This window comes from Arvicola amphibius, chromosome 5 (assembly GCF_903992535.2).
Source record: "Arvicola amphibius chromosome 5, mArvAmp1.2, whole genome shotgun sequence".
Lineage (NCBI taxonomy): Eukaryota > Metazoa > Chordata > Mammalia > Rodentia > Cricetidae > Arvicola > Arvicola amphibius.
The window spans coordinates 111,847,522-111,875,118 of NC_052051.1; the positions used below are offsets into that span (position 1 = coordinate 111,847,522).

At 43.8% G+C, this 27,597-nt stretch overlaps 2 protein-coding genes across 3 annotated transcripts; one reads left to right on the forward strand and one right to left on the reverse strand.

Moving 5' to 3' along the window:
* Nucleotides 1-1,089: 1,089 nt before the first annotated feature.
* Cdc25c (cell division cycle 25C) lies at nt 1,090-20,693 on the reverse strand. Of its 2 annotated transcripts, XM_038330870.1 has the most exons (15): nt 20,554-20,693; nt 20,122-20,202; nt 19,540-19,763; nt 17,847-17,941; nt 16,320-16,365; nt 14,754-14,787; nt 14,419-14,508; nt 13,764-13,862; nt 12,525-12,674; nt 9,143-9,244; nt 5,322-5,384; nt 3,252-3,350; nt 2,620-2,753; nt 1,569-1,680; nt 1,090-1,332 (listed from the first exon to the last, which is right to left on the reverse strand). In XM_038330870.1, the coding sequence occupies exons 3-15, from the start codon at nt 19,728-19,730 to the stop codon at nt 1,183-1,185; spliced, it is 1,365 nt and encodes a 454-aa protein (XP_038186798.1). In that variant the 5' UTR covers nt 19,731-19,763; nt 20,122-20,202; nt 20,554-20,693; the 3' UTR covers nt 1,090-1,182. The 2 variants fall into 2 exon arrangements, with proteins under 2 accessions (XP_038186798.1, XP_038186797.1); XM_038330869.1 differs by lacking the exon at nt 20,554-20,693 and having other exon boundaries at nt 20,122-20,270.
* A 168-nt stretch (nt 20,694-20,861) lies between these two features.
* LOC119815318 (oocyte-specific histone RNA stem-loop-binding protein 2-like) lies at nt 20,862-27,501 on the forward strand. The gene is made up of 5 exons (XM_038331452.2): nt 20,862-20,866; nt 23,305-23,409; nt 24,858-25,010; nt 25,152-25,272; nt 27,436-27,501. Exons 1-5 carry the CDS (start codon nt 20,862-20,864, stop codon nt 27,499-27,501), a joined length of 450 nt encoding a protein of 149 aa, XP_038187380.2.
* The last annotated feature ends 96 nt before the right edge of the window (nt 27,502-27,597 follow it).

Consider the following 27,597-nt stretch of genomic DNA (forward strand, 5'->3'; position numbering starts at 1 on the left):
CTTGCGCCTTTGTTCCATTTTGAGTATATGTGCTGCTGAAGCAAACACCATGATTTTTTTTTTTAGTTCAAATTCATGATGCTGAGGGCCCATGCTCTAAAACTTAAGCACTAAAGAGAAGAATTTGGCATTATCAGGTTATACCTTTAGGTCTCAAAGCTGTGTGTGTGTGTGTGTGTGTGTGTGTGTGTGTGAGAGAGAGAGAGAGAGAGAGAGAGAGAGAGAGAGAGAGAGAGAGAGAGAGAGCGCCAGGGCCTCCATCTTCCACCTTATTTAAGTCAGGGTCTCCTCTCTGTTGTTCACTCGCGTATTGCCGGTTTAGTTGGCCTGAGAGGGTCCTGGGCCTCTGTTCCCACCTCCGTCTCATGGAAGGGCACCAGGACTCCAGATGTAGTTACAGTGCTCAGTTGTGTGGGACTTCTTGGGTTTGGAACTCAGGTCCTCATGCTTACACAGCAAATGTTTACCCAATGAGCCATCTCCCCAGTCCAAGACTGTATTTTTAAATTGTTATAGTGCTAGAGCCCAAACTCAGGGTTCTTGCGGCTGCTGGGCAAGCCCCCCATCAGGCACGACAGTCCCTTAAAGGAGCCTCACTCACAACTCCTCGCTCTATGTAGGTCTTCTAGGAAGAGCCTGGGTTCACAACCACACATCTCCTGTTTCTTTTCCCATTCAGTAAAGACGATGGGGACCAATGGCAGAAAAATACAAAGAAAGAGAAGAGGTAGGATGTCAGACAGCCAGGCCTGGTCAGAGAACCAGCTGTCTGGCTTCTTCTAAGACATGGGAAACTAAGCAGAGAGCTCTATGAACTCCCTGAAGCAGGGCGAACACCTCTGCTCACCATCCAGCCCCCAGGCAGCGGCTCACTGACACGGCCGGTTCTCAGGCCTAGCAGTCCGTCAGTATAACAGCTTGTAGATGGCTTTTGCTTTGTTTGCTTTTTATTTGTTTGTTTGTTTTTGAGATAGGGTCATGTGTAGCCCTGGTTGGCCTCAAACTCACAGAGATCCTCCTGCCTCTACCTCCTGAGTGCTGGGACTAAAGGTGCTGCACCGTGCCTGACGATCCCCAGTGTTTGCAGTTTTAACAACCATAGGGCTAGCGGCATAGATGACTCTTTCTATTCGGCATTTCCATTGTCTTCCAGTGACTTCACGGCCACTGTCATACCCACTATCATGGCCTCACATCCTTCGCCAGGACGGCAATCTGCTCCCAAAGCTGCCGCTCCCCTTCCTGTGCTTTGCTCTGGCTTCGCCATCTGAGCAGCTCAGCCTGGTGGTCCTGGTGGTGCATAGGACAGTAGCTCTGCGGTTCACACAGCTCCTGAAAGGCAGGAGACAAGGCCAAGGACACCTTAGGCTCCTGAGCTCTGCCCACGAAGGACAAGAGGTGCTGCTCCCAGTGGCTGAGCTACAGCAGTTTCCTCTCAGGATGTTTACAGTCTTGGAGGTTGCAGGCTAATGCTGGCTCTTCTGAGTCTGAGCCACACCACCACCACCCACCTCACCTCACCTCACCCCCACACCCTGCCATGTCTGGGCTCTTCCATGTCCCTTTACCATATATTCTGGAAAAAAGTCTCTGTAGCCCCCTTTGAGGATATACAGCTCGGGGTAGTATAATGCCGGGTACTGGTTCAGAGCTCTGTCTTTTTCTCTCAGAGAACGGCACCTTTAGAGAAAATCCAGAGATGAATTGGGTGAAGGAAGCAAAAAGTCAGGTTTCCTTCAGTGGGGGGGTGGGGGCAGACCATGACTAACTTCCCTAAAGAACTTTTATGGCTAGGAATGTAGTTCAGGGGTAAAGTACTGTCTAGAAGAGAGGGTTAATCCCCAGCCACCACCTCCGATACACATAACCTCTCACCGTTTGCTAACCAAGGTCCAAATAACATTCTCTTCCATTTCCTCCATTGAAGCTTCATCCCTAAAACTCTTTGTATGTGTGTGTGTGTGTGTGTGTGTGTGTGTGTGTATGTGTGTTTACATGGATTTTTGTTTGTCTGTGTTTTGTTTTGTTTTTGAGACAGGGTCTCAAACTCAAACTCAAAGAGATCTGCCAGCCTCTGCCTCCAAAGTACTGGGATTTTAGGCATGCACCACCATGTCTGGCTCTTCTTTTGAGACAGGCTCTCTATCCCAGACTGATCTAGAACCCAGGAAGACCTTAAACTTCTGTTCTTCCTGGTTGTGTGACTCCACCTTTCCGGGCTGGGATTATAGGTGTGTACAATCATGACCAGTCTTATGCAATGTTGGGGATCAAACCCAAGGACATGCGTTCTAGGCAAGCACACTGCAGCTGAGTTCCATCGCAGTGCCCAGTTCTTCCCTTTAGTGCTCAGACTTGAGTCTGGGAACCACTTGGGAGGTCATTGCCCAGCTTGTTCACATCTTGGTGGATCGGGAAGCAGGTATGTGACTGGAAGTAGGGCTGGACTACAACCCCCAAGGCCCGTCCCCATGGCCTGTGTGTACTAGCCAAGACCCATGTCTCAAAGTTCTACACCATCTAACTGCAGTGGAAGACACTCATTCGGGTTAGTCTGTCTAAACGGGTCTGACAAGTCTCGTTCAAGATCCATTTCCATCGCCAACCTTAGACACTCACATTCGGGGGCCTCGCTCTGAGGAGAATTCACAAAGGAACACAATGATGATTCTTTTCTGGCCATCCAGAGGGACAATAGGCTTCTTCAGAAAGAACTCATGCAGTTCTTTCTGACTGTACAGGTTCAAGGCTCCCTGTAGAAAAGGATGTTAGCAAGCATTCCCTCAAGGGCTTGTGTCCAGTCAATACTTAGGAATGCCTGGGATACTATGCTGGGATATTTAGGCCAGAAAGCCTAGGCAAGAAGGAATTCCAGGGCAAGAGACTAAGCCTATCTCTGTATCTACCCTAGGGTTTGGCAAAGAGTTTGGTTTGTGGCTGCTCCACGCCTGTTCACAGAACTGAACCACCGGAGTACAGATTAAACTCTGAGAACTGTTTGTGAACATTAAATGTTTGCAAAGTATTCCTGGTTCTCCGACTGTTTTTACTTTGGGGCTCCCACAGGAAAGGGGGAGATTATCCAGAAGGGAAAGGGATTGCTTAACACAGAAATGATTCCCTCCGATGCGATCCAAACGGATAATCTCCGTCCTGGTGCTAGATTTCACAGGACCCTTTGCCCATACACTCTTCTCAATAAACCCAAATCCCCAGCCTCTCCCTTGCTAATGTCCCCAGTGTCACCTCACCAGGATGTGTCCTCCCAGGTACTCATACGGATAGCGGCAATCGATGATATAAAACTTCTCGATCAGATCCTGGAACTTTCCAGACAGTAAATCAGCCACCTGCAGGGAAAGGGAGACTGAACATCCTGTCCACTGTCACTCAGAGAGAGGAGCCACAGCACCTTTTCGTATACTCCCATTCGTCACCCAGAGCCACGCTGCATGCACAACCCCCAGAGATAACCTGCATCTGCAACATGGCAAAGGTTAAGCCCAGTCCCACACATGAGCATGAAGTGGAGATGCCTGTGCAGAGGCCCCATGTGGCTGATGTTGAAGTTACCTCTCCATCTAGAGACAAGCATGGTCACCAGCAGCCTCTCAGGAGACATCCAAGGAGGACAGCAGTAGCAGAGGTAATAGCTAGAGAACCCAATTTTATAAGAAGACAAGGGAAGTAGATCCCCATTCACCAAGTCTTTCAGGTGAGGATTTATATTTAAAGGAGAAACTTAAAACTGCTTCTAGAAGAATACATTAGTTCAGCCTTTCTAGAAAGAAACGTTATAAATACATATAAAAATACATGAAATTATACCCCCTATTTTAAAGTCTTTGTTTTGAAGAGATAAAGTCTTATGTTGCCCAGGCTGTGCTCAAACTCACTATACCTGAGGATGACTCTGAACTCTTGACCCTCCTGGCCCTGCCTCCTAACTGCTGGGATTAAAAGCATGTACCCACTACCCCGAGTTTCTTCTAACACTTTAAGTGCACAAATTGATATTCATCTTAGCATTGTTTTAGAACACTGAAATATTAGAAACAACTTAATATTCAATAAGAAAGGTTTAGTTAAATAAATTATACATTCTGGTATAACAGATTATATAGTTATTAAAATAATACAGATCATCTTTTTCTTTGTTTTGTTTTTCAAGGCAGGGTTTCCTTGTATATCTCTGGCTGTCCTGGATCTCTCTATAAACCAGCTGGTCTCAAACTCAGAGATGTACCTGCCTCTGCTCCCAGGTGCTGGATTAAAGATGTGTGTTATGACTGGCCTTTTTTTTTTTTTTTAATTTTGAGACAAGGTCTTACCATTGCTGGCCTCAAATACTTACAATAATCTCACCAAGCAAAACTATAAGTTCATCATCACTCCATTTTTTTATAAACTAAAATTAATCCCAGTACTCAGAAAAAGAGGCAAGCAGATCTTTGTAAATTCAAGGCCAGTGTGATCTACAAAGCAAGTTCCAGGCCAGTTGGGACTACATAGAGAGATCCTGTCTCAAAAAGAGAGTGGGGACCTAGAGACTGAGGTGGAAGAGTGCACACACAAAGCCTGCTCCCCCGCCCTGCAACTCTGCGAGCACGGATTACAACAGGTATGATGGCACCCGCTTAGACTCTCAGCACTCAGGAAGTAGATGTAGAAGGCTCAGAAATGCAAGGTCATTACTCAGCCTCAACTACACAGTGAATTTACAAACAGTCTGGGATAAAGGAGACTTTTTCAGAGTTATCGTGTGTGTGTGTGTGTGTGTGTGTGTGTGTGTGTGTGTGTGTGGTTCTGCTGTTATTGTTTGTGTGTATGTGTGTGTTTTGTTGTTGTTGTTGCTACTGTTTGTGAGAAAGAGAGAGATTGCTAACATATAAATAAGGGTTCAAGGCTACTTTGAGTCCCAACTGAGTAATTTTTTTTCTTTTTATGTCTTCCTTCCCTTCTCTCGCTTATTTATAATAATATATCGTTTGTTTAATTTAAAAAATTTTAAAAGGCAGAAAATGGAGCTGGGCATGGTACAAATACCTTTAATCCCAACACTCCAGAGACAGAGGCAGAGGCAGGCAGATCTCTGTGAGTTCCAGGACAGCCTGGTCTACGGAGGGAAACCTTATCTCTAAAATAGATAGATTGTTAAGAAGATAAAAACTGGATACAAAGAAGTCCTTTTCATACAGCCTCAGTGGAATAAGATGCCCATGAGAGCGGACGGAGTGACGGCAACACAGACAGAGGTGGGTTTTCGGGGCGCACAGCCCGGATGGCTTGATCGCCCAGTTATCATCGCAGAATCTGCTTACTGTGTCTGGGGTGACGTATTTCAGGTCCTGGTGTCTTCCTGACACCGTCGGCAGCACACACACCTAGAAAGTCCCAAGAACTGAAATTACAGCAGGAATTCCCAGCCCAAGCGTCAGATCAAAGACTCCCATAGTGTCCTTTCCAAGTAAGTCCTTTTAGCTTGTTTTTTGTTTTTTTTTTGTTTGTTTGTTTGTTTTCGAGACAGGGTTTCCCTGTAGTTTCTAGAGCCTGTCCTGGAACTAGCTCTTGTAGACCAGGCTGGCCTTGAACTCAGAGATCCGCCTGCCTCTGCCTCCCGAGTGCTGGGACTTTTTGCTTGTTTTTGAGACAGGGTTTCTCTGTGTAGATCTATCCTGGAACTTACTTTATAGACCAGGCTGGCCTTAACTCAGAGATCCCCCTGCCTCTGCCTCCAGAGTTCTAGGATTAAAGGTGTGCAACACCACATCTGGCTTTCAAGTGATATTAGAAAACAAAACAAAACAGCAATTCTGTTTCTATCAACTGATCCCTAGGAACTTTTCAAGGATGTACACAGAACTTTACGTTTCCACAAATATCCCCATTTTACTCATAAGGAAAATATAAACTCAAATGTCCCACAGAAAGGACTTATAGAGAAATCATGAATAGCCGAAGAATTAACTAATGAACAGATATTGAAAATGATAAAATACAGGTCTGGGGGGATGGATGGCTGCTTTCCCGAGGACCCAGGTTCAGACTCCCAGCACCCACGTGGTGGCTCACAGTTGTCTCTAGCTGTACTATCAATAGCTCTGATGCCCTTTTTCGTCCTCTGACGACACTGCACACATGTGATGCATAGACACAGGCACACAACCCATATACATAAAATAAAAACATTTTGTTGGGGCTAGAGAGATGGCTCAGCAGTTAAGAGCACTGGCTGCTCTTCCAGAGGTCTTGAGTTCAATTCCCAGCAACTACATGGTGGCTCACAACCATCTGTAATGGGGTCTGGTGCCCTCTTCTGGCCTGCAGGCAGAACTGTATACAAAATAAATAAAACTTTTTTTTTAAAAAAAAAAAAACATTTTTGGCTGGGCAGTGGTGGCACACACCTTTAATCCCAGCACTCAGGTGGCAGAAGCAGGCGGATCTCTGTGAGTTTGAGGCCAGCCTGGTCTACAAGAGCTAGATCCAGGACAGGCTCCAAAACAAACAAACAAAAATTTGTTGTTGTTTTTTGAGTCTCACTATGTATCTCTGACAGTTCTGGAACTTACTATGTAGACCAGGGTGACCCTGAATTCACAGAGATCTGCCTACCTAAAGGTGTGCACTATTTAGCCATTTTTTTTAAATGATGAAGCATGGGGCTGGAGACATTGCTCAGTAGTGAAGAGTACTTGGTGCTCTTGCAGAGGACCAAGGTTTATTTCTTACCACCCACATTATGTGTCACTGGCCCGTACTGATATTCAGGCAAAACACTTAAAAACAAAATAAAAATAAACAATTCTGTTGTTGTTGTTGTTAACAATAAAATGGGGGCGATAAATCAGGTAGCAAAATACAACTATGAGGACCGGCATTGACCCTAGCATCCACAAGCAAAGCTAGCGGGATGGTATGCATTTATAATCCCAGAGCTGGGGCGGCAGAGGCACAAGGATCCTTGGGGCTTGTTGGCCAGCCAGTCTAGACTCATCTGTAAGCCCTAGGTACCAGTGAGGGACCCTGCCTCAAAAACACATGGTGACAGCTCCTGAGGAACACCCCTCAAGGTTGACCTATGGCTTCACATGGACACATACACTAAAGCACATACAGCATCCCACACACCCAAAATCAAAAGATTAAAGTTCAAGTATTGGTATACATCTGTAATCCTAGCATTTGGGAGACTGAAGCAGAAGGATCCTGAGCTATGAGATGATTTCTTTTTTTGAGACGGTTTCTCTGTGTAACAGACCTGGCCATCCCAAACTCACTCTGTAGCGCAGGCTGGCCTCAAACTCACAGAGAGCGCCTGCTTCTGCCTCCCAAATGCTGGGATTAGAGGTGTGAGCCAACACCTCCTGGCGATATGAGATATCTTAAAAAACAAAAACATAAGCCAAGTGGCTGTGCATAAGCCTGGCAAGAAAAAAAAAAAACAAGCTGTCTCAAAAACAAAACAAAAACAAAAACAGGACCAGAGACACAGGTCAGTGGGTAAAGGTATTTGCCACCAAGCTTGAAAACCTGAGTTCAACCCCAGGACCCACATAGTAGGAGAAAACCAGCTCTCGTAAGTTGTCCTCTAGTATATGACATGAACACTCCACATTCTCATGTACACGCACACTCACTCAAAAAACTTAAAGGCGTTAACAATAAAAACACTGCAAAAGCAAAGATAAATGACGAAACAGAACTGTTTGCTGCTGGAAAGACTGTCTGTCCGAGGTCTGAAGCCAGGGCCATGGACAGCTAAGCATACAATTCTATCACTGTTACATCTCCAGCCCCCACTGAAAAGCTTCGGCTGTGGTTTGGGGACAGGATCTCACTACCCTGCCTCAGAAAAGATGGACTTGATACAAAGTGGGAGGACAGGCAGTTTGAGGATCCAGTCCAGAACCTGGGCACAGCAGGCAAGCACTCTCTCTACAACTGAGCTGTGCTCTTATTCCGATGAGCCCACGAGATGATATAAAACAACACAAAACCTCAACAGACTCAAAAGAGCATAACAGTTATTTTTGTTGTTATTGAGGGCTGGGGGATAAAAATACTTGTCTGTGTGTGTTTGTGTGGAAAAAGTCTGTAGAAATACACACAAAAAACAATCTTCCTGGTTAAAAAGGTTTGGAATGAATTTTTCTACTTTTTATATTAACCAAGTATTAATATCATTTTACTTATTTACACACACACACACACACACACACACACACACACACACACACATACACACAAACTGCTTTTGGAGACAAGGTCTCACTGGATAGTCTGGTTTGCCTAGAACTCACTATAGAGTTTAAGCTGATCTGAAACTTGCAGCAATTCTCCTGCTTCTGTCTCCTGAGTGCTGAGACTATAGATATGAGCTGTTATACCCAGCTTAAAAGATTTTTAAACATCCTAAAAATTGTGTGTGAGAGCTGGATAGATGGCTCAAAGGGTAAAAGCATTGGCTCCTCTTCCAGAGGTCCTGAGTCAATTCTCAGCAACCACATGGTGACTCACAACCATCTACAATGAGATCTGGTGCCCTCTCCTGACACGCTGGCACAGACGCAGGCAGAACACTGTGTGCATAATCAACAAATGCCTTTAAAAAATGTGTGTGAGGGCGACTGTGGGTACTCATGTGCCACCATGCAAGTGTCAAAGGCAGAGAACAACTTTCTGGAATTGGTTCTTTTCTTCTACCACAAGCTCCAGGGTGCTTTTTGCCTGCTGAGCCATCTTGCCAGCTCTCAAAAAGATATTTCTAACAAGAATAAAGGATACAAAGTTTCATATACATACCAGTGTTCTGGATTTTTCTTAGATAAACAAGAAATACCTTCTTAGTAGATAGATTTAGGGTTGAGATATATATACCTTTAGGTCAACAAAGCACATTTAGTGTTACATCTAGCATCCTCTGCAAACAGAGATTAAAATCCAGACGATTCAGCCTGGTGGTGATGGCACACACTTTTGATCCCAGCACTCAGGAGGCAGAGGCAGAGGCAGAGGCAGAGGCAGGTAGATCTCTGTGAGCTCACGTGCACACGCGCACACATACACACACACACACACACACACACACACACACACACACACACACACACGTAGTAAAGGCAGATAGAAACAAACTCACCTTGGAGAAATCACCAATCAGATACCCTTGGTCAGACTCTTCCTCCTCAATCTGAATGGCACTGATGTCACAGAGAGAGGCCATCTTCTTTAGACTTAAACTCTGAAATGACAAAACTCTCACTCCATTCTCATGTTAAAGATTTAAAGAACAATCAGAACCACTGATGACAACTTATGCTGGAGAGGTTGTGGGGTAAAGGGAGTGCAAGCTGGTACAGCCCCTTTGGAAGTCAGTGTGGTGATTTCTCAGAAAATTAGGAAACAACCTTCCTCAAGACTCAGTAAAACCGGGCGGTGGTGGCGCACGCCTTTAATCCCAGCACTCGGGAGGCAGAGGCAGGCGGATCTCTATGAGTTCGAGACCAGCCTGGTCTACAAGAGCTAGTTCCAGGACAGCTCCAAAGCCGCAGAGAAACCCTGTCTCGAAAAAAAAAAAGACACAGTAATACCACTTTTGGGTATATATCCAAAAGATGCTCAATCGTGCCACAAGGACATGTGCTCAACTATGTTCATAGCAGCTTTGTTTGTCATAGCCAGAACCTGGAAACAACCTAAATGGATAAAAAAAAATGTGGTACACAGCAGAAAAAAATAACGACAGCTTGAATTTTGCAGGAAAATGGATGGAGCTAGAAAACATCATTTTGAGAGAGGTAACCCAGACACAGAAAGACAATTATCACATGTACTCACTCATAAGTGGTTTTTAAACATAAAGCAAAGAAAATCAGCCTACAACTCACAATCCCAGAGAATCTAGACAACAATGAGGACCCTAAGAGAGACATACATAGGTCTAATCTACATGGGAAGTAGAAAAAGACAAGATCTCCTGAGTAAATTTGGAGCATGGGGACCTTGGGAGAGGGTTGAAGGGGAGGGGAGAGAAAGGGAAGAGAGCAGAGAAAAATGTAGAGCTCAATAAAAATCAATAAAATTAAAAACAAAAGATGTACAGAACAGGGCTGCCAAGACGGCGCAGTAAGGAAGGTACTTGCTGGCGCCTGGCGGCCTGAGTTCAATTCCCAGAACCATATAAATGTGGAAGGGAGAACCAACTCCACAGTCTAGCCAGGCAGCGGTGATGCACGCCTTTAATTCCAGCAATTGGGAGGCAGAAGCAGGTGGATCTCTCCTCCATTAAACACTGCTATCCCGTGTTTATACACACACATACACACAGATGTGTGAAATAAGAACACACATGCTTTATTTTAGGGAGAAGCATAGATTGAGACAGGCTGGCCTTGAACTTGGACTTCTCTTGCCTCAGCTTCCTGAGTGCTGGAATTATACAAATTGCTCTTAATACTTTATCATATGGACAGGAATTCTGTGGAAGTTACTACGTTCACCATTTGACATGCGTATTCGTGTAACCCACGTGCATGTATGCACGTGTCTGTGAATGCGTGTGGAGGCCCTAGGTGGACGCCAATAGTCTTCCTCAATCACTCTCCTCATTCACGGGGCAGACTGTCAACTGAGCAGAGAGCTGGCTGGTAAGGGTGCTCTACTGGCCTGCTGACCCCAATCTCTGTCTGCTGTCTTCCCCTTTCTAGAGCTGGATTACAGATGGAACCACCCAGCATTTATGTGGGTTCTGGGACTTTATAAGCTGAGCCTTCTGCCCAGCCCTGCTCTCCCATTCAAAAGGGAAAACTGAGGCTCGCAGTAGATGGCAGATGGCCTAACACTAGTAAGAGATCAGGAACTGAAACCCATGGACCACATCTGCCTTGTGAACTCACTACACTTAGCTTGTGGAAACAGGGTATCCCTCTGCTACCCTAGCCAACTTCGAGCTTGAGGAAACCTTCCTGTCTCAGTGCACCAAGTGCTAGAATTATAAGCATGAGCCACCAAGCCTGGCAAATTATTTATCTTTAACTTTATAAAGTTTCAGTACAAGGGTGCATTGTATGTCGAGTGCACTATTTCCCACACCCCCCATCCTGCCCTTTTGTGTCCATTCACTTCCATTAGTCAGCTTATCCCTCTAGACAAAGTTACTCCATTTAAGGGAGTGGATTTTTAAACATCTTTGCCCACATTAGTTTCAAATCAATGAAGCTGATTCAGAAGTGCTAAACACCTCAGAAACTATCTCTGGAATGTCAACACACACCTACAAGGCACAAGCAGTTTCAAATTATCTCCTAGTGGTGTGGGAAGTACACCGTAAAACACTTGCAAGATCCTGCCTGGTTATTCCAGCCATCACTTCTGCTGATGACTCAAATTACTGACTAAAATTTCTCATCCAGTAATAGGATGATCTCCATGGTGACAAGACTCTATCCGTTAGGTGATTCTTCGAGTCTAAAGACTTCTTTCTTTCTTTCTTTCTTTTTTAATTAAAATAAAATTTTGAGCTTAAACCCTGGTCTTCTGAAAGAGCAGCCCGGGTTCTTAACTGCTGAGCCATCTGTCTAGTCCACTGCCCCTTTGAGACCAGGCCTCACTATGTAATCAAGGCAGGCTTTTCACTTACAACCTTCCTGCTTCTATTTACCAAACAGTGAGATTATAGGCTTGTATCATGACTAAGATCCTGGCTTTTTGTTTTGTTTTCACAGCCCTGGTACAATAGGGATAGACTATTGTTTACTTAGGAACAAATGTAGACGCTCATACCTGTAATTCTAGCACTTGGGAGACTGAGGCAGGAGGATTAAGGAGTTCCAAGACAACTTGGGCTATACAGTGAATTCCAGACCAGTTTTGAATACAAGTAAGTTCTAGGACAGCCTGGGCCTCAAAGTTAGACCCTGTCTCAAACAAACAGACAAACAAACAAACTGAAATGGAAAATTTGGAACGGCAGCACAAGATTGCATACCTATAGTCTTAGTATCCCAGAGGTTAAGACAGGAGTGTGCACTTCAAAGGTGCTCTGAACAGCAATGTCCGCAACCCGGACTATGTCTTCAGACCCTGCTTTTAAAAAACAAAAACAGCAGGGCGGTGGTGCCTTTAATCCCAGCAGCCTGGAGGCAGAGGTAGGCGGATCTCTGTGAGTTCAAGTCGAGCCTGATCTACAGAGTGTGTTCCTGGGCAGCAAGGGCTGTTACACAGAGAAACCCTGTCTCAAAAAACAAAAAACAAAACAAAACAAACAAAAAAAAAAAACCCAGAAACAGGAAAAAACAAAAACAATAGCAGAAACCAAGGGCCACTGATGACTCAGCTCGTGAAGCCTGCTGATCTGAGTTTGACGCCTGGACCCTCATGATAAGAGAGAACTAGCTTTCACAAGTTGTCCTCTGACTACCACACATATGGCATCCACATACACATAAACATACAGACACATGCAAATAAAAAATAAAATGGAAAAGAAAGGATGAAAAATGAGAAGTAACAGAACACCATACCTTGGTGTCTTGGTCTTCCAGGGAAAACTCCATTGGCTCCTCTGAAATCCCTTCTTGGTCTTCTAGCTTTAGATTTTGACTCAATTTTGGAACTGTAGTAATGGGACTACCCAGATATCTCATTTCATTTTCCACCAAGATTCTATTTTCCTATGAAGTATATTGACAAGATTAAAACCTAGTTAGGGCTCAGTGTGAAAGCACATGTCTATGATCCCACTAATCAAGAGGCTGAGCTACACACTCAAATCCTGTCTCAATGAAAGAACAAAAAATGAAAAATAACAAACAAGAAACCCTGACTTTATTCAGAACACTTGCATCAGTCAGGCGGGGTGGCGCACGCCTTTAATCCCAGCACTTGGGAGTCAGAGGCTGGCGGATCTCTGTGAATTTGAGGACAGCCTGGTCTACAAGAGTTAGTTTCAGGACAGACTCCAAAGATACAGAGAAACCCTGTCTTGAAAAACTGTAAAAACAAAACAAAACAAAACCAGAACATTTGTATCATGAATAAAGACTGACTCAAAATATACTAACAATATAAATGTAAGAATTAAAAGTGTACAACGCTTAGAAGCAACCTGTAGTGGCAGAAACCTATAACATCAGGGCTCAAAAGACCAAACAGGAGGATAGAGAACAGGCATTCAAGGCTAGCCTGAGCAGTGGAACCTCACTTCAAAAAAGAATAAAAAAACTAGGCAGGCCGGGCGGTGGTGGCACACTCGGAGGCAGAGGCAGGTGGATCTTTGTGAGTTCGAGGCCAGCCTGGTCTACAAGAGCTAGTTCCAGGACAGGCTCCAAAGCTATAGAGAAACCTTGTCTCAAAAAGAAAAAAAAAAAAAAACAACGAAAAGAAAAGAAAGAAAGAAAGAAAGAAAAAAATTAGGCAACATGCATCGTGACGCAGGGTTGTTATCCTAGCACTAGACTGAGATAGCAGGATTGTTGTGGGTTTTAGAACAGCCTGAATTACACAGTGACTAGCCTAGCCTGAATTGCAGAATGAGACCTTGTCTCAAAAACCCAAAAAGAAAGGAAGAGAAAAGAAGAAGAAACCAAAGGCCTAAGAAAAACTCTCACTCCATAGTTTAAACACCTAAAAAGACAGAGATTGGATTTACTCCCTCACCCTTTTATCACCTAAAGCAGCTCAGGAAAAGTCAACAGGCCAGAAGTCCACAGCTTACTCTCTGGTCCATGATACTCCAATCGTCAACATAGTCAACAACTCACCAGCACAGGAAGGGGAGAAGCCAGAGGCTCTCCAGGCAGGTTTCGAAATCTCGGGGTCCTAGGTGCCTCCCACTCCAGTGTCTTCAGATTGGTGTTTATCTGCATAAGAAAAACTGCATGGGCTGGAGGAAGAGAAGTAGTAATGTCTGCCAAAAGAATCATATCTGATCAAACCATGAATACTCTCATAAACACACACACACAAACATCAAATGCATATCGTAAGATATATAATACTTTGGACTTCATGTCTGACACTCAGATTTGCTTTGGAAAATACAAATTTTATCATCGTAAGCAAAAGGATAGAGAAGAAAGTTTGCTTGGGAAGGTATATTTGGATATATGTGCGTACCACGTGTGCCTACACCTACAAACACAACATGGCCATTTCAAATCAATCATTTACATGATAGTAATGGCAATTCGTATACTTAAACTGATGAACTGAAGATAACTGATAACTTGCTATAGAGCTAGATTTTTGTCCTACGGTTAAACATTAGGTAGAAAAACAAGAGTTTGTTGTTGTTGTTGTTATTACAGTGGCGGAATTTGCTTGTCTAGCATTTGAGCCTAGGTTTCAATCAACATCAAGCAGTTGTTCATTTAAAAAAATAAAATTAATATAGCAAGGTTTCCACTAAATACTCACATTTTCTTTATTTGCAGATAGGCCACGCATTGCATCTTTTTTTCTGTGGCCATAGTCCAAAGCATTTGGAGTACTACACAGAAGCTGCACCTAAAAGACACTGTCTACTGAAAACATCCAGTCTCTGTAAGCCACACCACCAGCTGGGACCCCTCTGCTTCCCACCAGAGAAATAAAGCCACAGGCACACCAAAGGAGAGTCTAGGCTGGGCATGGTGATGCATGCCTGAAGTGTCAGAGCTCAACTCCAGCCCAGCTAGCCAAGCACAGTGAGACCCTCTATTCAAAGGAAGGGGCGGAGGTGGGAAGGTGGGTGAGCAGGCTGGTCTACCTACTGGGGTGCCTTTCACAGGGTCCTGGCGATGATTCCTGAAGATAAAAACAAAAACAGACCACTAGTCAGGTAATCCCCAAACACAGTTCGGCTAGGGGCACCCAGTTTCCCTTTCTTCTATTCAAGGAGTCCTAGTCTTTATGTGTCTCTTCCAACAATGTGCAGGGTATTAAATATCAAGACTCAGTGGCATCCTGGGGAAAAGGACCTCAGTTCACCAGCATACCTGGATGAGATAAACATGCACACAAGAAAGTCTACCTCACATCTCTTATTCCTGTTCTGATGCTAGGATGGGCCCTGGGGCCTTGGGCAAGCCAGGCGACCACCAGACAACACCTGCCACTCCTGTACCCACACTGGCGACAGGAGGCTCTTTTCAGAGCTGAGTTTCGATCTTCCCTCCCACATTCCCACCTAGTCTACACAGCAAGGGGTTCTTACAACAACCCAAAGCCAGGCCTGTGGCCCACCACTGTGGAGCCAGCATTCAGGTGAAGAGGGAGGATCACTGTGAGTTCAAGGTCGTACAATGAGACCCAGCCTCCAAGAAAAAAGCATTGAAAGAGGAAAAAACCAAAATCAATCCAGGTGGTGGTCACAAGCCTTTAATCCCAGCACTCTGGAGCCTGATCTACAGAGTATCAGGACAAGCCAAGGCTACACAGAGAAATCCTGTCTTGAAGAAGAAGAAGAAAAAAAGGAGGAAGAAAAAAATCAGTTCAAAGACAAATAAAATTTTCACATGTACTCATAAAAGCTGCCATAGAAAGTGTTCCCCAGTGCGATTACATAGTATCTACTTATACAATATCTAAGGAGAAGCTAAAAAGACTAAAACAGTCATTTAGAATAAGTTTTGATTTTTTGTTATGGTTTTAGTTTTTTAAAATAGGGTTTCTCCAAACTTCCTCAAGACCCAGTAATACCACTTTTGGGTATATATCCAAAGGATGTTCAATCGTGCCACAATGACATGTGCTCAAGTATGTTCATAGCAGCTTTGTTTGTCATAGCCAGAACCTGGAAACAACTTAAATGCCCCTCAACTGAAGAATGGATAAGGAAAATGTGGTACATTTACACAATGGAGTACTACACAGCAGAAAAAATAACAACATCTTGAAATTTACAGGCAAATGGATGGAGCTAGAAAACATCATTTTGAGTGAGCTAACCCCGGAACCAGAAAGACAATTATCATATGTACTCACTCATAAGTGGTTTTTAAACATAAAGCAAAGAAAACCAGCCTATAAACCACAATTCCAGAGAACTTAGACAACAATGTGGACACTAAAGAGAGACTTACATGGATCTAATCTACATGGAAAGTAGAAAAAGACAAGATCTCCTGAGTAAATTGGGAGCATGGGGACCTTGGGGGAGGACTGAAGAGAGGAGAGGAGAGGCAGGGAGGGGAGCAGAGAAAAACGTAGAGCTCAATAAAAAAAAAAGATTAAACAAAACAAAAAGAGCACAAGATGGAATAAAGGAAGTATTAGGGAATTTTACAATCCCTGTGATCAGTGAGGACGTGCAGACCATTTTCAACAGCAGAACTTACTTGGCGGTTAACTGTGCATCCTGAGGTCCTGAGGAATCCGAGGAACCTGCAATCAGTTATGAAGAATAATGGGCTGGGCATGCAGCTTACTTGTGTTTGCTTAGCATGCACAAACTTCAATCCTCAGCACTGTATGGAAACATGTATGGAAACATGGTGGCGCACAGCCGTTTTCTCATAGTCCATTACCCCCACCCCCACCACACAAACATGCACTAATAATAAATAATTGGAAAAAAAACATTAACTGGGCTAGAGAGATGGCTCAGAGGTTAAGAGCACTTGCTGCTTTCGCAGAGGACCCAGGTTTGGTTCTCAGCACCCACACAGTGCTCTACAACCATTCTCAGCTCCAGTTCCAAGGGATCTCACACCCGCTTCTAGCTTCTTTGGGCACCAGTCACACATTCACTATACATGCAGGCAAAACATCATACACTTAAGAAGGAATAAACACAAATATGCCTGTAATTCCAGAACCTGGGAGGTAAATCAGATCAGAAGTTCAATGGCTACAAAGTAAGTTTGAGGCCAGCCTGAGCTACATGAGGCAGTCTCAAACCTCCACCTTCTCCCCTCCCCAAGAAAGCAAACAGAAAAGAAAGTGGCTATTCAGGAAATCTGAAATTAGAGCAAACATTAGATTGGTTTACTAGCAAAATTTTTTGCTTTAGACCCAGAAACACACACATACAGACCCACACGCACACACACACACACAGACACACACACACACACACACACACACACACCAATTAGTTGACAAAGTATATCTTTTGAGTTTGGAGGGTACTGAGGACTGAATGAAGGGTCTTGTAGAACAAAGTATTTTTATGCCAATTTCTTTGCTTCTAGTAAGATTAAATTGGGATTAAAAAAATTACTGCACTTACATCCCCACCATTAATCAGTCAACAAAATAAATTACTTCTTGAAAAACTTTTTCTAATGCAAAGCAACTTCTATTACTGTTATTTTCTCTTTCCATTTATCATTCAACTAAAAATCATCTAACCTCAAAATTTCTACTTCTAGGTAAATATTTTCTCTCAGGGCTTTGGTATATGGTAGTGCTGGCTGGCCTCAACCTTCCAAGTTTTGGGTTTACATAAGCTTTTATGTAAAAGCTATACCTGCTTTTACATAGGTTCTTTACCTATTTTCACCATCTTCCATTTCTATGCTATTACCTTGTCTTTTCTCGGAAAAGTTATTTTTTCCTTATAGTTGTAAGCCTTAGCCTTCAAAGGCTGAGCCACCTCTCCAGCACAAGAGATGTTAGCAGTTAAGAGCACTTGCTGCTCTTCCAAAGGACCCAGGTTCATTTCCTAGCATCTACACAGTAGCTCATCACAGTCAGCAATCCCACTTCCTGGGGATCCAACTCACAACTCTTCTGGCTTCTGAGGGTACCAGGCATGCATATGGTACATATTATACATGCACAAGAAAAGCATTTATACACATAAAAGTTAAATAAAGATAAAAATTTTAAAGTTAGTTTTCTCTTTGAAGACTGTCCCCTACCGGTTTCATCAAAGTCAGCAGAAGCAGTAAGCTGAGAAGCAGACAGCTCTCCATTGCTAAGATTCGAAAGATCAAGGCAACGTTTTGGAGTTCCTCTGTTGAGACATAAGACTCTATCAAGACTCCCATTAGGGTGTACTATCCTAAAAAGGTAGAGATCATGTCTTCATATGAAATCTCTCTCAATTATCACCACAAAGGTCTAAACAGTATCCAAACCAACTTAGCTGCTATTTTTAAACAGCTCAGACTGGGTTGAGAAAAACAATCTCAAACGTTTCACATTTCTCTAGGACAACAATGTGAACCTCATTTTCTTCTCACCAACATACTGAGATAGGATTTATTTAATGAGAACTAAAAGGATCTTTCTTTCCTTCTTTCTTTCTTTCTTTCTTTCTTTCTTTCTTTCTTTCTTTCTTTAAGGATTTTACTACATTTTATTTTTGTATGAGCACATACTTGTGTGTGAAGGTCAGAGACAACTCGAGGAGACAGTGGCTCTAACTGAGGTCATCAGGCTTGGTGCCAGGCGCCTTTACACACGGAGCCATCTCTCCTGCCCAGTAAATAGGATCTAGACACCACATTCTCTATCCTGTTCTCCCTGAACACAAATTCAGTTTCTCCCTGGAATCTCTACTACTCCTCAAATCTTGTCTGCTATTGAGGTGTAAAGACGAAAAGACCAGAATCTAAAGTACAACACTTAAACTGATACAATTAAAGTGACCAACTCATAGAACATCATAATAGAATTTTCAGAGTTCTTCCTAGACAGCACATTGATTCTGACAAGCAGGAAAGTTCACTTCTGTTAAGACAGAAAATGATGGGGCTGAAGAGATGGCTTAGAGGTTAAGGGCACTGGCTGCTCTTCCAGAGGTCCTGAGTTCAATTCCCAGCAACCACATGGTGACTCACAACCATCTATAATGAAATCTGGTGCTCTCTTCTGGTGTGTAAGCATATATGTAGCCATACACATAATAAATAAATTAAAAATTTTTAAAAAGATATGTTTTTTTTCTTCTTGTTATTATGTATTTGCAATAGAGTCTCACTCCATAGCCCACTAATTGTCCTGAAATTCAAGGTAAGCCCAGGCTGGCCTTGAATCTGTGGTCATCCCATCTTAAACATACTCCACCAAGTCCCAGATAGAAAAAAGATGTTTTTTATTGTTTGTTACATAAAAAGGAAGCTCAAGACCCAAAAGAGTCACATGTTCAAGGTCCTGGTTGAGACTCAAACCTTGAACTTGAAACAGGATAATTCAGCAAACAAACCTGCTCATAAAATCAAAATAAGGTGTAAAACTAAAAATTAATTTACTGGTTGGAGTGATGGCTCTGGTTAAGAGTTTGCTGTGGTGGGCAGTGGTGACACATGCAGGCAGATCTCTGTGTGTTCAAGGCTAGCCTGGACAAGAGCTAGTTCCAGGACAACTAGGGCTGATACACAGAGAAACCTTGTCTTGAAAAACAAACAAACTTTTCCAGAAGACTGTAGCTAGGGTTCCAGCATTCATTTCAAGCAGAGCAACCACCTGTAACTTCAGGGGTACAATGTCTCTGACTTCTGAAAACACCTACAATCACAAACATATATCCACATGTGAAATACACACACACATACACACACACTCCTATAAATCATTTAAACAATAAGTCTTTTTTAAAAATGAATTTACCCAGACAAAATGCTTAGGTTTGGCAAGTCAAGGAGTTTGTCTCCTGGAGATCCAGGGAAGTCTGAACGGGCGGTAAAAGAAGCGTTTCTCTCCAAAAGTAGGTGTAACATCTTCCTTTGACTGGACCTAAAACTGGGTGCTGAAACAGAACGTTCCTCTTCTCTTGCAGGTGGAAAGGGTCCTGTAGACATGACTTCCAAGTCTTCACCAAGGAGGGGGGTTATCTAAGAGAAGAACACTCCAGATGTCCAACTTTTTCAACCTCTCTGCCCTTTCCAGAGCCTGCCTAATCCCGAATGGAAGAGCAACCCCAAAGGATCGACGAGTCTAACGCAGCTGGAATGTCAGTCACACTGCAGTTGCTCAGGGCGAAAGCTTACAGGCGTCTGGCAAGCTCAGGATTTCAAAGGTGGAACGAAGATAAGATTGGCTTGATCCAAATCATCCAGTTTCACACTCTTGACCAGAAAAAAAAAAAATGAATCTAAGGCGATAAGGCTTTTGGGACCTCTGGTCCCGAAAGAATCCTGCAGGGACAATCGGGTTTCCGAGATTCCCGAACGGACACGGCTCTCCGCTTACCTTAAGTAGAGGCGGACTTAAATTTGGAGAAACTCCTGCAGGACTGGACAGAAGCAAAGATTCCACAGGATGACAAGGAATCTGAGGAACAGAAGCATTTCTTCGGGTTAAAATTGTATCTCTGTAGCTAGAGGTCCAGTTTTGCAGCTTCTCTCCGGAACTGGCAGAAGGACAAGACCAACAGTCATAGGCCTGACCATTCAAACCTTCCGCTCTCTCAACAACCTATCACCGCCCGCCTGCTTGCAGCGTCAGCCAGTCAGCATTCCAGACCATGACCCCGCCCTCTGACCAATCGCTAGGCTCGTATCTCTCCGGTACACGGAGAGCTTGATGCACATTGGTTCTCCCTCTGGCCAATCGCCACACCCTTCCAGTACTCAGTTCCCGCAGCCCAGCAACCCCGGGAGATTTAAATAGAGCCCCACTAACGATGATGGTCTGAAGGAACCGTTTTTGAGTTGGAAGTATTTCCTTCTTCTTGTTACTTTCTTGCGTTGTTTCTCTTGAGTTTTGTTAGCTTTCGGCTGGAAATGGAGCATTTGTCGCCGGCGTGGCAGTTGTTGGGGCATGACAGGTGTGTGTTTATGCTGAGTCGCCGCTGACCACTTCCAAGACGTTTTCTGGGTAGAAATTCCGTTTTAGGGAGAATAGAGGAATTGAACCTTTTGACGTAATCCTTACGACATTCTAAAGGATTATAACCTTTAGCTATTTATGTAAATTTGAACATTGACAAGATGAGGTTTGTATGTAGAGAGAGGGGTGGTTTCATGACTGTAACCCAGCATTTGAGAGACTGAGATAAGATCGCCGTGATTTGAGGACAGCCTGCAGTACACAGTCAGCTCCAGATCACCCTGGGTTTGAGTGAGACCCTTCTAGAAGGAGGAGAGGGCTGATGAAGATTATTATATTAGTAGTGGTGGTGAGAATAGGAATGGAAGGAATGGAACCAGAGCCTTGGGAATGCTACACAAGTACTGTCATTTAGCTGTTACTCCCCGGTAACAGCTTTTAGATTTTGTTGTTGTTGTTTTTGTTTTTTGTTTTGGCGAGATAGGGTTTCTCTGTGTAACAGTTCTGACTTCCTTGGAACTCGGTTTGTAGGCCAGGATGGCCTCGAACTCACAGAGCTCCATCTGTTTCTGCCTCTCCATGCTGCGATTAAAGGCATGTACCACCACTGCCTGATTTCAGTTTCTTTTATTTTTAATTGTGTGTGTGTGTGTGTGTGTGTGTGTGTGTATGTGAGTCAGTGAGTGTGTGTGTGAGTGAAAATTTGTGCCAGTTGGGAGGTCAGAGGCTATCCCTCAGAGCTGGAGTTACTGACAGTTGTAAGCTGCCCAACATGGGTACTGGGAAACAAACTCAATTTCTCTGCAAGAGCTGTGTGTCTCTTAACTGCGGAACCATCTCTCCAGCCCTTGAGCCCAAGAAGTTCTTATGTTGGTCTTTTTTTATTTCCTTCAAATCTTTTGAGAGCGAGCGTGAGTAGGGATTAGATAATTGGCCATGAGTGTGGGGGTGATGACTGGGTGGGAAATTTTAGTTAACATACATACTAACCACCTGGAGATCCTGAGAAACTGGATTCTGATTCAGTAGGTAGGGGTATGAGACCAAAATTTCTACATTCATAACAAATTCTCAGTTGATGATGATGCCCCTGGACCCAGAACCATACTCTTAAGTAACAAAGCATTATGCTATGCTTTTTGTGTGTTGTTTAGCCTAAATTTGTCTTCAGCTTGAAATCCTTCTGCCTCAACCACTTGGATTCTGAGATTACAGGTGTGTGATGCCATACCCATCCAGTTTCCTATACTCTGCTTCAGAATAGATGTGAATTTTTTCTTGTCTTTCTTGTTGTTTTGTTTTTGTTTTTTGAGACAGGGTTTCTCTGTAGCTTTGGAGCCTGTCCTGGAACTAGCTCTTATAGACCAGGCTGGTCTCAAACTCACAAAGATCTGCCTGCCTCTGCCTCCCAAGTGGTGGGATTAAAGACGTGCGCCACCACCGCCTGGCTCTTGTCTTTCTTTTTTTTTTTATAATTTATTTATTTTGATTTCATGTGCATTCATGTCTTCCCGCATGTAAATCTGTGTGAAGGTGTCAGATCCCTTGCCATGGAGGTATTGGGAATTGAACCCAGGTCCTCTGTAAGAGCAGCCAGTGCTCTTAACCATTGATCCATCTCTCCAGCCAATTTTCTTTTCTTTTTCTTTCTTTTTTAAATTTTTTTATGTGGAAAAAGTGTATATTTAGAATTAGCCGGCTGGGCTCAGTTTAGATGATTCCAATTTTTTTTTTTTTTTTTTTGGTTTTTCGAGACAGGGTTTCTCTGTAGCTTTGGAGCCTGTCCTGGAACTAGCTCTTGTAGACCAGGCTGGCAGGCTGGTCTCGAACTCACAGAGATCCGCCTGCCTCTGCCTCCCGAGTGCTGGGATTAAAGGCGTGCGCCACCACCGCCCGGCTTGATGATTCCAATTTTGTTGGCAACATCCAGAGCATCATAATCAGGAGCCAAGCGGACATACGCCTTCTTCTCTTCATCGGGCCTTATGAGGGTGTTGACTTTGGCCACATCGATGTCCTAGAGTTTCTTCACAGCCTGTTTGATGTCCACAATGAACACAAGTGTGTTGTTGTCTTCTATCTTCTTCATGGCTGACTCGGTGGTCAGGGGGAATTTGATGATGGCATAGTGGTCAAGCTTGTTCCTCCTGGGCGCGCTCTTCCGGGGGTATTTAGGCTGCCTTCGTAGCCACAGGGTCTTGGGCCACTGAAAGGTGGGCGATGTGCGGATTTTCTTTTTGTGGCTGTGGACGCCTTTCAGCACTGCCTTCTTGGCTTTCAAGGTCTTTGCTTTAGCTTCCACTTTGGGAGAGGCAGGAGCTTCCTTCTTCGCTTTCGGCACCATCTTGACCTCTTTTTTTTAATTTTTTATTTATTATGTATACACTATTCTGTCTGTGTGTATGCCTGCAGGCCAGAAGAGGGCACCAGACCTCATTACAGATGGTTGTGAGCCACCATGTGGTTGCTGGGAATTGAACCCAGGACCTTTGGAAGGTAAGTTGAAAAATAAGCCTAGGGGTTTAAGGGAGTGTGAGATGTGCTTATTTCTGCTTTGATGGCTACAGTCATACTTTTCAAGGCACCACATACACTTCCCTGCAGGTGGGAAGTTGAGACAGATGAGGCGGTCCTGCAGCGGCGGCAGAAGCAGATAGACTATGGCAAGCGCACACCTGGTTACCAGTGCTTTCTGCAGCAGGTCCCCAGGTGAGTGCAACTGGGGGCAGTTACAACCAGAATGTCAACCAGACGGCTGTAGCTCGTTGTCGAGTGATGAAAAGATCACCGGCAGCTGAGTGCTCTAGCAGAGGTAAAAAATGACCAATTCTCCCACAATCTAGTCCCCCAAAATAAGTGTGAGATTTCTCTCAAGTAGAAAAAGCCTTAACCCAGAAGACTTTCAAAGCTTGTCCGTTTCTTTCTTCTAAAGTCTTTGTTGTGTTCTATTTTTATCACTTTTCAAAAAGATTTATTTATTATGTATATAACGTGCCTCGATGCCAGAAGAGGGCGCCAGATCTCATTACAGATGGCTGTGAGCCATCTTGTAGTTGCTGGGAATTGAACGCAGGACCTCTGGAAGAACAGCCAGTGCTCTTAACCTCTGAGCCATCCACACAGTCCTCCTGCTTTTATCATTTAATGTGTGAGCTGTGTGAGTGCAGACGTGCCTGTCACAGTCAGAGGATAACATTCAAACGTTGTTCTTTGCTTCCAGCACAGGCAGTTCTGGGGATCGTACTTGGTCATCAGCCTCCCGCACCCCAGCAAATGTTTTTACCTACTGAGCCATCTTGTTGGCCCCCATGTTTCTTTTTTTATTATTAATTTTCTTTGTTAATGTACAAAGGGATGGATTTCGCTGTGATGGTTTCATTATACGAATGTATTCCATTATTCTTTGTTCATTGCTTTTAAATCTTTTATTATGTATATGGTTTTTTTCCCTGCATGTATGTCTGTGCACCACATGTACGCCTGTGGAGTCCAGAAGAGGATATCAGATCCCCTCGAACTGGAACTACACCGTGTGGGTGCTGGAAATCAAACCCAGGTCCTCTGAGCCATCTCTCCAACCCCTTCTTCTGTTTGCATGTCACATACATTCCAATATTCTCTCCTCTCTGCTGCATTTAGACCTCTTACCTCTTCGTCTTCTTCTATAGTTCCCTTTCTATTTTTATCTCTCTCTCTCTCTCTCTCTCTCTCACACACACACACACACACACCCACACCCACACACACACACATATACACACAATGTGAAATGCATCAAAAAGTTGGAGCTCATCCTTAATCAGGGACCAGTTTAAGCGTCTGTATAATTCTAATTTTAGTATATGTGCTTGCTGAAATAAGCGTTATTCCCTGCCCCACCCTCCGTGTCTCTTAGTCTCATGTAGCCAAGGCTAGCTTCAAACTGTGTAGTCAGCCAATAATGACACTGAAATTCTGATCCTCCTCCTCCACCTCTAAGTGCTAAGACTTCAGGATTCTAGGTATGTGCCACCAGGCCTGGTCCTACTGTATTTGCTGGAATGGAGTATTATCCTGCCCTTGGGTAATCCCTGTTTAGGCCTCTGATTCACTGTGGTAAGCAATGGGCAGTATCCCTTTCCTTTGACCTCAATCTGACCCATATTTATTGTTGCCAGGGCACAGCGACAGCCTGAGTTTCACCCTCAAACACCAAACAAAAACAGGAGGTACAGTCGCCAATCCTGGGATGCCCAGATCAGGCAATGGAGAAGAGCCCTGCATACCTGGGACCCCCCAAGCCAGCCTCTGCATGACAGGGAGGCTTTGGGGTGTGTTCAGTAATCTGGCTCCTTCTATGAGTGGTGTAGGATGAGCCCTACTTTCTCCACTTTGCAAGATTTAGGTTTTGTTGGGTAGAAGTGGGGGGTATCTGCATGAGTGCATGTTCTCTCACTCTGCCGCTTCTCTAGGAAGGCAACTAATAACTTCCTAAGGCCAGTGGATTATACTCCTTTGGATGATCTCCTGGATGACTGGCTTCAGGCCCCGGAATCCTCAGAGAATTGGGACAGAAGCCAGAAAGAGGCCCAGGTAGCGTCCTCTGCCAAAAACCACTGGATTAGGGAACTAGATGGGGGTCTGACCTATAAGGGCACAAGGTAGAGTCCAGAAGAGCTGGGGGCTGGAGATAGAGGGCGTGGCCTTCCATGCATATGGCCCTGAGTTTCATCTCTTTTTTAAAAAATATTTATTTATTTATTATGTATACAATATTCTGTCTGTGTGTATGAATGAAAGCCAGAAGAGGGCACCAGACCTCATTACAGATGGTTGTGAGCCACCATGTGGTTGCTGGGAATTGAACTTAGGACCTTTGGAAGAGCAGGCAATGCTCTTAACCGCTAAGCCATCTCTCCAGCCCTGAGTTTCATCTCTTTCATCACAAATAGAACAAAGGGAATTGGGCATGTTGGTGACCCCTGTAATCCCAGTACTGGGAAGGGAAAAGCAAAGGACCAGAAATTGTTTATTTCTGTCATTTAAAACTTGATTTGTATGAAACATTAAGAGTTCTTTATTACAGAAATTAACAGTAGGATCAGGAGGTTAAGGCCAGCCTCAGCTACATTATATCCTGTTGCCAAACAAAAACAAGACCCGCAAGCATACAAGCAAACATAAAAATCAACAAGGCAATCAAAAACACCCTTGAAAACTGAAGCAGGCAAAGGTATGGGCAGTGTTGGCTCTACGAGGAGGCGATCTCAGGCCACACTGAAACACAGTGTGCCCTTCCTTTCAAATGAGTTCTTTTTTCTTTTCTTTTTTTTTTAAATTTTTTTATTATTTCATGTGCATTAGAGCTTTTCCTGCATGTATATCTGTGTGAGGGTGTAGGATACTCTAAAACTGGAATTACAGGCAGGAATGAGCTGCCATGTGGGTGCTGGGAATTGAACCCGGGTCCTCTGCATGAGCAGCCAGTTCTCTTAACCGCTGAGCCATCTCTCCAGCCCCTCAAATGAGTTCTTATGCATGACTTGCCGTGGTCTTAAATTTTGTTTTGCAGTTTTCTTTTGCCTTGCAGTATTGAGCTATTCTGCCTACTTGTCCTTAAGCTTGCTTTATCTCCTTCTTTCCTTCCTTCCTTTTTAATTTTATTTATTTAGTTATTCATTTGTTGGTGAGAGGGAGGTGAGACAGCATCTTACTCTGTAGTCCAGATTGACCTAGAATTCGTTCTGTAACCCAGGGTGGCCTAGAGTTTATGGTAATCCTCCTGCTTCTCTCAAGCGTTGGGATTGTGAATTTCAATCTGACTCGGTTTCTTTCAATGTTTTGCAAATAAGCGCTTAACTTTCACACAGTCATTTAACATTAGTAAACATATTAGTAATAAAAAGGGAGCAAGGTTACTGGGTATAGTGGTCCATGTCCATAATCTCAGCACTGGTGAGGCTGAGGCAGGGGGATCTCAATGAATTGTAGGCTAGTTTAGTCTACATAGTAAGTTCCAGGACAGCCAGATGTTCACAGTGAGATCATATCTCAAAACAAAACAAAACAAAAAAAAGAAACAAACAAACAAGGAGTTAGAGTCTCAGATTTTGATATAACCTTTACCTACTACTTGGCAGCCATTTAACCTTTCAGGTGGTTCTGTTGTTGACTTTTTAAATATGGTGATTGAAAGGAAAATGATAATAAATATATTTACTTAAAGCTAGGCAGTGGTGGCACACACCTTTAATCACAGTACTTGGGAGGCAGAGGCAAGTGACTCTCTTGTGAGTCTGAGGCCAGCCTGGTCTACAGAGTGAGTTCCAGGACAGCCAATGCTACCCAAAGAGACCCTGTTTCCAAAAATCAAAACCAAAACAAAAAGTATATATCGCAACTAGACATGGAGGTCCGTGTCTGTAATCCTAGCATCCGTGAGGCTGAGACAGGAAGAACAGAGTTTAAGGATATTCTTAGCTACATAGTAAGTTTGAGGACAGCAGGAGCTGCATAAAAGCTTGTCTCAAAAACAAGGACATAAAGTAAGTAGCACAGCACAATTTCTGGGAACCATGGCTCCCATATGCTTTGTCAAATGGACAATGCAAAGTGAATCTCCCCCCTACCCCCTCCTATATACTTGGTTGGTACCTGAAATGTGGAGCAGGCTAGGATTTTACATGTGTGACACCACACCTGACTTTCCACCTCCACTCTTTAATACTTCTTTATTTTTTTTTCATTCTTTTTCAGTTTGCATACTTGAAGGGTCCTGTTTCCTCCCCTCCCAAGCTCAAAGAGGAAGAGCCTCACCACTGAGTCTACTGCTGTTTACCTATCCCAGACGTGTAGGGTGCAAACTAAAGAAAACCCATGATTTGTAGGGACTCGCTGCTACTACTGTTATAGACAAGT